The sequence below is a fragment of the Trichoplax adhaerens genome, genomic scaffold (assembly GCF_000150275.1).
Source record: "Trichoplax adhaerens TRIADscaffold_3 genomic scaffold, whole genome shotgun sequence".
NCBI lineage: Eukaryota > Metazoa > Placozoa > Uniplacotomia > Trichoplacea > Trichoplacidae > Trichoplax > Trichoplax adhaerens.
Window position 1 is genome coordinate 8952977 of NW_002060945.1, and position 8794 is coordinate 8961770.

Here is an 8794-nt window from a genome sequence, read left to right on the forward strand (position 1 = left end):
GACGGCACTTGTACAGTATTACTGTGTAGAGAGTAAAACTTCTTGACGGCAATTACAGTACTGTATATTTACAGTACTGTAGACAGTCCAACTTCTGACGGCACTTGTATTACTGTGTACTGTAGAGAGTAAAGCTTCTTGACGGCAATTACAGTACATACTGTAGACAGTCCAACTTCTGACGGCACTTGTATCACTGTACAGTACAGTAGATAGAGAGTAAAACTTCTTGACGGCAATTACAGTACATACTGTAGACAGTCCAACTTCTGACGGCACTTGTATGAGATAGAGAGTCCAACTTCTTGACGGCAATTACAGTACTGTACTGTACAGTACAGTATATTTACAGTACTGTACATACTGTACTGTAGACAGTCCAACTTCTGACGGCACTTGTATTACTGTACAGTACAGTACTGTAGATAGAGAGTAAAACTTCTTGACGGCAATTACAGTACAGCACTGTACAGTACATACTGTAGACAGTCCAACTTCTGACGGCACTTGTATGAGATAGAGAATCCAACTTCTTGACGGCAATTACAGTATAATTACAGTACATACTGTAGACAGTCCAACTTCTTGTAAAACTTATACAGTATGAGATAGACAGTCTAAGTTCTTGACGGCAATTACAGTACTGTATAATTACAGTACATACTGTACAGTACTGTAGACAGTCCAACTTCTTGTAAAACTTGTACAGTACAGTATGAGATAGACAGTCCAAGTTCTTGACGGCAATTACAGTACATACTGTAGACAGTCCAACTTCTTGTAAAACTTGTACAGTATGAGATAGACAGTCCAAGTTCTTGACGGCAATTACAGTACATACTGTAGACAGTCCAACTTCTTGTAAAACTTGTACAGTATGAGATAGACAGTCCAAGTTCTTGACGGCAATTACAGTACTGTATAATTACAGTACATACAGTACTGTAGACAGTCCAACTTCTTGTAAAACTTGTACAGTACAGTATGAGATAGACAGTCCAAGTTCTTGACGGCAATTACAGTACATACTGTAGACAGTCCAACTTCTTGACGGCAATTACAGTACATACTGTAGACAGTCCAACTTCTTGTAAAACTTGTACAGTATGAGATAGACAGTCCAACTTCTTGACGGCAATTACAGTACATACTGTAGACAGTCCAACTTCTTGTACAGTACAGTATGAGATAGACAGTCCAACTTCTTGACGGCAATTACAGTACATACTGTAGACAGTCCAACTTCTTGTACAGTACAGTATGAGATAGACAGTCCAACTTCTTGACGGCACTTGTATGAGATAGACAGCAAAATTTCTGACGGCACTTATATGAGATAGACAGTCCAACTTTTGGACATAGTCACAGTGGAACAGCGTCGAAGGAAGAGAAAAAAACTTGTTAACGCCACTTACTGTCCAGTATATGGCATACTGGAGAGTGTAGACAGCAAAACTTGTGAACGGCACTTGTATATGAGATAGTCAGTCCAATTTCTGGACATAGTCACAGTGGAACAGTGTCGAAGGAAGAGAAAAAAAACTTGTCAACGCCACTGGTAGAAGATAGACAGTCCAACTTCTACACGGCAACTACAGTACCGTGTATAGGACATACTGTAATCAGTCCAACTTGTCAACGGCACTTCTATGAGATAGTCAGTCCAATTTCTTGACAGTGGAACAGTAGACAGTGTCGAAGGAAGAGCAAAAAAACTTGTTAACGCCACTGGTAGAAGATAGACAGTCCAACTTGTCAACGCCACTGGTAGAAGATAGACAGCCCAACTTGTCAACGCCGTCATAGTGGGCACAGCCGTCGATGCTGCTAACACACAATCTGGATTGCGTGCGTTTATCTCCTTCAATTCCAGCCAGAACCACTGGTAGCGCAGACGGTCAAGCAAGTAGCTCAAATTAGCCAGTAAAAGGTCCAATTCAAGCATTGGCACGCCATCCAGGCCGACGGTACTTTTCCTACAATTTCATCGACCAATTCAACGCAAAGAAAAGGAATGAACCGTGACAAAAAGGAAAGTAGGAAAGTTGTTCATGCTGGCAAAGATGGCAATCAACGCATACACAATGATAGAAATCATGAAAATAATGGTAACAAACATAGCAATTTGACCTTAATGAGAAATCGAGATGGAAAAGTCAGCCGAGTTGAGCTACAAATGGAACAAATGAGGCAGTTATTGCTCTTTAATCTCGAGCTAATACAGCAGCAAAAGGATTGGCTTACTACAAAAGATGAACAAATTGCCCACTTGAAAGATCAAAATGAAAAGGTAAGCCTTGCCACATCATTTTCTACTTCATCAACCCTGTTATTGCGCCCATTTTCCTCCGCGTCGTTTTGCATCTTGCAAGTCGACATCATGTCGTCTTGATCCATCCTGACTGACTTTATGCTTGCATAGTTGATTACACTCCTTTGACACCCACTGCTGATAGCGTACCTACTGTAGTCGATCACACTACGCTAATGTCCATTTTTTTCAAACTGATTCCCAAATTGCGATCGCTAGCACACCTTGACTACACTATATCACTTTGCTATCACTGCAATGCAAGGACAGTACTGTACTGTTAAATGCGTTCAACTAGTACAATAACACTGACTGCTGTCATATGGCCCGCGCGCCTATCGATCAATGATATTGTCCCAACTTGCTTTAATGACATGATAGGCGATTGATGAAAGTCTAGTAGAGGAGGAGAGAACCAGACGTTCTACTTTTCAACAGTCCATTTTATACTGTACTGTATATAGTAGCCGATTTACAGTATGTATCAATGATCAATGTACATTCTCTTCTTCTTACTTTAGGCCATTGCACAATTCTAATAGCCTTCGTAGTCATGTCAACAATAACAATTTTACAATGGCCGACTGTATCATTGGTACAGTGTCTATGCCGTAAGACATAATCAAAGCAAAGTCAGCCTTGAGGATAGCATCCACAAAATAATTACACTTGGCTGTCACCGATATCGTTTTCATATTTTGCCTTATTTGCCAAGTTAGTAACATACTTCAAAATACATTCTCATCAATCAACAACGTTGCTCAATCGACCAACGATAGGGTACTGTACAGTATAGATGTAGATACATTAGACAACAGTATTTACAATTTGCTTCACCGGTGTTTTCCACCCAAGACAAAATTGTTTCCCAAATCCAATTTTGACCCAGGATATAACATACTGTACAACACTGTGTATTCTCTGTAAATAGGCTCAATCTAACCGTCGATGATTAATAGTATTGACTGTACAATATCATTCATAGTCCATTCTTTCTTTTTACTACTATAGTTACTAACCTTGCTGCGTAGCGCACATTCATTCATAAACTTGTTATTAAAAAATTCTCCATTCAATGCATTAGCAAGTCTTGATTAGTGTAGAGTACAGTACTGTACTGTAAAGCAGAGTCCATGTAATATAACTGTAACTGTCCACGCCTATTGGCAATCATCATGATAAGTGCTGTAGAAGAAAATCGTTGCTGCTACTATACTTTCCTTCGCTGGACTGCATTACCAATCGCATTTCTACAGTATACTACTTCTATAAATACACTTTCAAGCTCGAATTAGCACTATATCATGTCTTATGTCTTGCATGATATAGCTACGAAGCAGGCTAGAAAGACTAGAACGCAGAATCACGTTAGAACGAAAAGGAAATCTTCGAAGAAGAGTCAGAAGTGAAGAGGAAACGTTAGAATCGTAAGTGAAATTAGATACAAACAATTGTACGCTACTTGGCCATTGGCCAGTAACATACTTCCACGCCTGTACTTAGTAAAAATGTATAAGGTTACTAGTAGGCTCAGCTGAGTCAAGTCAGTGATGATGATGATTGTAGAGATAGTCATGAATTATTCAAAGTTATCTTATTTCTCATCTCATTTTATGCTCTACAACGGGTAGTATTCAAAGCATTGAGATCGAAAATGACGTTAAGGAAACTAAAGAATCCAATGAAATGAATATAACAGGATTTAGAAATGCAAATTATCTGACGACAAAGCTACCTTATCGACATTTGGATCATATCATGAATTTTTGCGCTGTATCAAACTTTCAAAATGTACCACCAATTAAGGTTGCTAATAAAGATGACGACGTACTTGGTAATGAAGCATAAAAACTTTCTAATATTATCCGCTACATTGCATATACCGTCCTAGATTAACGCTAGTGTAATCAAAAGTTCATTTATCCATTGATCATTAGTCCCTAAGTGGCGCGTATGTGACGATTCTAATGATATGCTACCTGAAGATGAAAGCAATGCAGAGCCAGAAGAAGAAGAAGCGGAAGTGAGTTATGCGTTTGCCAATGTCTTTTATCGCTTAATTTTAATATCTGCTATTTCATTGCGTTTTAGACATTGTCGGATAGCGATTACGCCAAACGTCATTGGAAGCATGAATTGGATGAAAAAAGACGGAAAAGGTTCATCTTTATTTGTAGCACTGATTACTTTCAGTACTTTGATTCCAAACTGTAGCCTCGATAATATTAATGCCCTTGGTTTCTTTTCACTTATAGATGGGATTTGCAAAGAATCCGAGAAGAACAACTGAAAGAAAACTTGAGAAGGCGTTCTGAAGAGAAATCGACTTCTAAAACGTTATCCAAATCTCGTAAGAGAAAATCACTTGAAGAACAGCGAATAACTTCTTTTGATCCATCAGTGGATAACAGTAAGTAACAGGCAGCAAAGTAATATAGCTTTAGCAGTAAAAATTTGTCTGGTATACCAAATTTGAATAATAATTTATACCATTTTTGGAATCAAGTAAAGGGTATATGCGTTGAAGACACGATACCTGTTGTTGCCTTTGGTAGTACAATCCCCATATTTCCTTCTAGGTATATAAGCTAAATAGGATGACTGGAATATATTTGTAATATCTTTTGTCATGATTCAAAAATAGTAATAGTCTGATCAACTGTGTCAGTATAGGGGATTAAAATATTGTTCTAAGTTAATCATGATCTTGCATTTCAATCCAGCGAATTTTCTCTCCCATGGTTTAATGAAAGCAAAGTCGACATGGACAATGACGAAAGGTCTACAAAAAAAAGAAGAAAATCCAGAAGAAACAATTAGATCTATTCCTTACTGTAAAAATACTTAGAATGACAGCGTGCGACGCAAGTGTGTATGTCAAACTGCTAAAGTAAATACAATCAAAGTACTGTATTTTAAATATCATCTCACTCAAGCCTAACACAAAAGCTTGCACGGATAAGCTCTTGCAAGACAGTAATTTTGCTATCATTTTTCCTAACGTATATATTAAGCGAATCTTCTATTTTGATACTGTAATGTAAGTAACTGTATCTACCAACTGCTCGGGCAGATTTATAAGGGCTTTCTTTGTACCGTAAAAATTCAAATCTATTTCATCCCTGAACACTTTTTAAGCGCTGTAGCTATGTAAAATTCTGGAAAATTATGGCGATGATAGTCAATTTGGCGTCAAGATATTGTACAGGTATTATCACAAAGTATCGACAAAGGCAGTCAGTCAGAATGCATTGAAACAACCCTATTGAGTATTATGCGTATTCTATATTAGTATATAATGCGAATTCGCTATAATCGGCGCTGTTATTGCATTACATTAAATATGTGCTGTATACGACGCAATAGTAATTACGTATGAACACGTTGGATTGCTTCATTTTTTTAGCATTAGTGTATCGAATGAGCCGTAAAATGTCGCTTTCCTTATTTTCTTTTTGACAGAAATTTGTTCAAAAATTAATTTTTAATTGCCAATCGTAGCCAGTTTTCGTTATGTAAATATTAGAGATTTTTAAAATACTCAAAGAATGCCTTGCCGGTTCTATAAATAATTATATAACTGATTGATTTTGCACTTACGGCTCTAAAAATCGGTTATTAAAATTTTAAATTTTAATAATAATTGTGTCCGCTATCGCAAAGTCAATGTTAGTACTGATGATAGGATCGGAAATCATAGTGCAGTGTGCACTGTGGGAAAGGTCTAAACAGCATTCTTGAGTGTGGTAGTCATTGTAGGGCTTGATATCTTTGCATTTAATGGTTATGATTGATTTTAATCTATCTCCGCAAAGTAACAATTACATCTGGATTACAGGTGACTGTGGAAAGTTGTAACAACTAATTATGATCGCGATTTCTATTCAAAATTTAATACTGAAATAGGTGTAAGATTATCGTAGATGTATAGAAGAGAAAATGGGATTTCTTCTGCATAAGGTGATACTGACTGTATTAGTATTGCTAATTTTTATTAATTGTCTACTAGCCCAGGTCAAATTTTCAGCTTTCTAGTTGTATTTAGAGCTACAATTCGTAAATATATTATCGTCCAAATGAAGAGTTTAACCGATGTTTCAATAGACCAGAACTACACTCTACTTGCAAAATTTGTACAGTACTGTCTATAAAGCTGCTGTAAATAATTTAAGAAATTGCTTTTACGCCTCGATAAGATTAACTAAATCAGTAGAGTAGCACAATTGATAGTACTTGTAAATATTGATCATGACCCTCTCAGCAGGTCTTGACAGTTTGGACTTTTACTATCAATGATTTTAACTACACTTTTCTAGATACCGTACTGTGCACTTCACACCTTACGATTAATATAAGATAGAAATTTGAAGAGGTTCGACGGTGATCATCATAATTTCTTACAGTTAAAATAGAATCTAACTTCTACAGACACAGTCCATTGCGAGTAAAAACGATAGTAGTTAAAATGTAAAATTTATTTATCCTATGTTATGGCTTCAGTAAAATCATTACAGCAAACGTGATACATGATAAGCATCACGTCTGCCGGATTGATGTAAAATATCAAGTTAGTCATAAATAAGAGCAAAACACAATAAATAAAATTGGTGAGGATTATCACCTTGATAATTGATATTCGATACAGTATCGAAGAAAACATGTTTTCCTAATAGGACTAGCGCACTTGATAAATCCTTTTATTTACTGAGAACGAGATTTTTTCATGCAATAGCAGTAAAGTATTACAGCAATAACTTCTTATAAGATTTCTATTCGTTCGAGGAACATCCACGCATCAGTATCAAAGCAGATAAAATCTTCTTTCATATACAGTGGTATACATATATTTGTATATTATAATTCGAGATTGTCTTGTATCATTGATTATATTGCAAAGATGATTCTCTTTACAATGTCAGCCAATCTATCTCAAGAAGCGACTACTGGTGTACGTAGCGTACGCCAGTCTAACATAACTGCGACAGCAATCCACTTTACGTTTACATTATAATTCTGTACAGAACTTTACTTTACAAAATTGTATCATTGTAATTGATTCAAATTGGATAAATTCTCATTATAGTACATTATTTGACGATCATACAGTAGGAAAAAAATTGAGGAAGAAATAAAAATAGTTGAGTGGTCGGAAAAGAGATGATGGTTTACAGTATCACGAATGGCTAGCTTCCTTGACAAGAAATATCGGCTTTATCCGTTTCTTAAATGAACTCTTGTATGTTACGCTAAGGATTAACGAGTTAATTCCATTTCAAGAATTCTACCCCATGTATCGACATCAAAAGGTCTAGTAGGGAATGTCGGTAATTGATCTATGCTACAAACTTGACTCATCTTGCCCGATAACCAAAAATTCAAAGTTAATTTTTTATAATAGTTCATTTTAGCCAATTGCTTGAGAGATTGTTGACCTTGCTCATCATCAAGTATCGATACATCGCAAAGTTGCTTCCAGATATAATCTGTATGATTAATAAAATCATGCCATGTTGTACATGTCTGTAAAGCTTGAGATAAATCGTTGTAATTAGCTAAACCAAAGATCATGACACTAATTTCCGCTGGCAAAAGATTGACGAAATCCATGAGAGATTGTGCTATTTCCGATCCACAGATGACCAACTAAGCGTTGCGGCAATCAGTCATCAACAATTTATACAGTACACACCATTCAATTGACAATTTGTCTTCACAGCAAGTGGTTGTCGCTAAATCAGTGCTGCCAACAAAATGAATCAATCACCAACGACGTCGTAAATCAATTCGAATCTACAGTAGCAAGTTGATAGTATGATCCACTTCTTCTCCAGGTGGAATTAAGTACTGTTCATCTGTAAACAACATCGATTTGAAAAATCGCCTTTCTCCGCATGATCTCTATATAGGGTCTTGAACGTGTCGTACGGTAGAAGGGCAAGTACTGGAAATGAGTCACCAAATTTTCGCCGCTAGAAAAGGGAAGGGTCCAAACATCACCATGGAAACAATGATTTCATTGGCTAATTTTATTATTGGTTTGAATGACGTACAGTACCAGACGTGTCTAATTGTATGTATTGTAACTGTACACTGTAGAGGCGATTCTACAGTACTGTACTAAAGTATAAATATATACAGTACTATATACAGTACTATATATACAGTATACTGTACTAAAGTATAAATATAGTACTGTAGTAGGCTATACAGTATATTTGTTAGATTGTACGATGTACAGTACTACGCTAGTCATAATCAGAGAAGATACAGATAGTACAGTACTGTACTGACTACAGTATAAATATAGTATAGTACAGTATGTATATACAGTACTATATATAAATATATATATATTGCTACGGTATATATATAGCATATATAACTAGTACATACATGTATATATATATATATATATATAGTACATATATATATAGCATATATAAATAGTACATATATATATATATATATATATATATAGCGTAT

At 36.0% G+C, this 8794-nt stretch overlaps 2 protein-coding genes across 2 annotated transcripts; one reads left to right on the forward strand and one right to left on the reverse strand.

Annotated features, from left to right (window-relative positions):
* Positions 1-2014: 2014 nt before the first annotated feature.
* On the forward strand, positions 2015-5159 carry TRIADDRAFT_63804 (uncharacterized protein; the record flags this gene model as incomplete). Its single annotated transcript, XM_002110672.1, has 8 exons — positions 2015-2290; positions 3641-3738; positions 3943-4145; positions 4249-4334; positions 4403-4470; positions 4567-4721; positions 4818-4890; positions 5035-5159. The coding sequence occupies 8 exons, from the start codon at positions 2015-2017 to the stop codon at positions 5129-5131; spliced, it is 1056 nt and encodes a 351-aa protein (XP_002110708.1). The 3' UTR covers positions 5132-5159.
* Positions 5160-7564: 2405 nt separating this feature from the next.
* TRIADDRAFT_55029 (uncharacterized protein) lies at positions 7565-7918 on the reverse strand (the record flags this gene model as incomplete). Its single annotated transcript, XM_002111229.1, has 1 exon — positions 7565-7918. The coding sequence occupies one exon, from the start codon at positions 7916-7918 to the stop codon at positions 7565-7567; it is 354 nt and encodes a 117-aa protein (XP_002111265.1).
* Between the last annotated feature and the right edge of the window lie 876 nt (positions 7919-8794).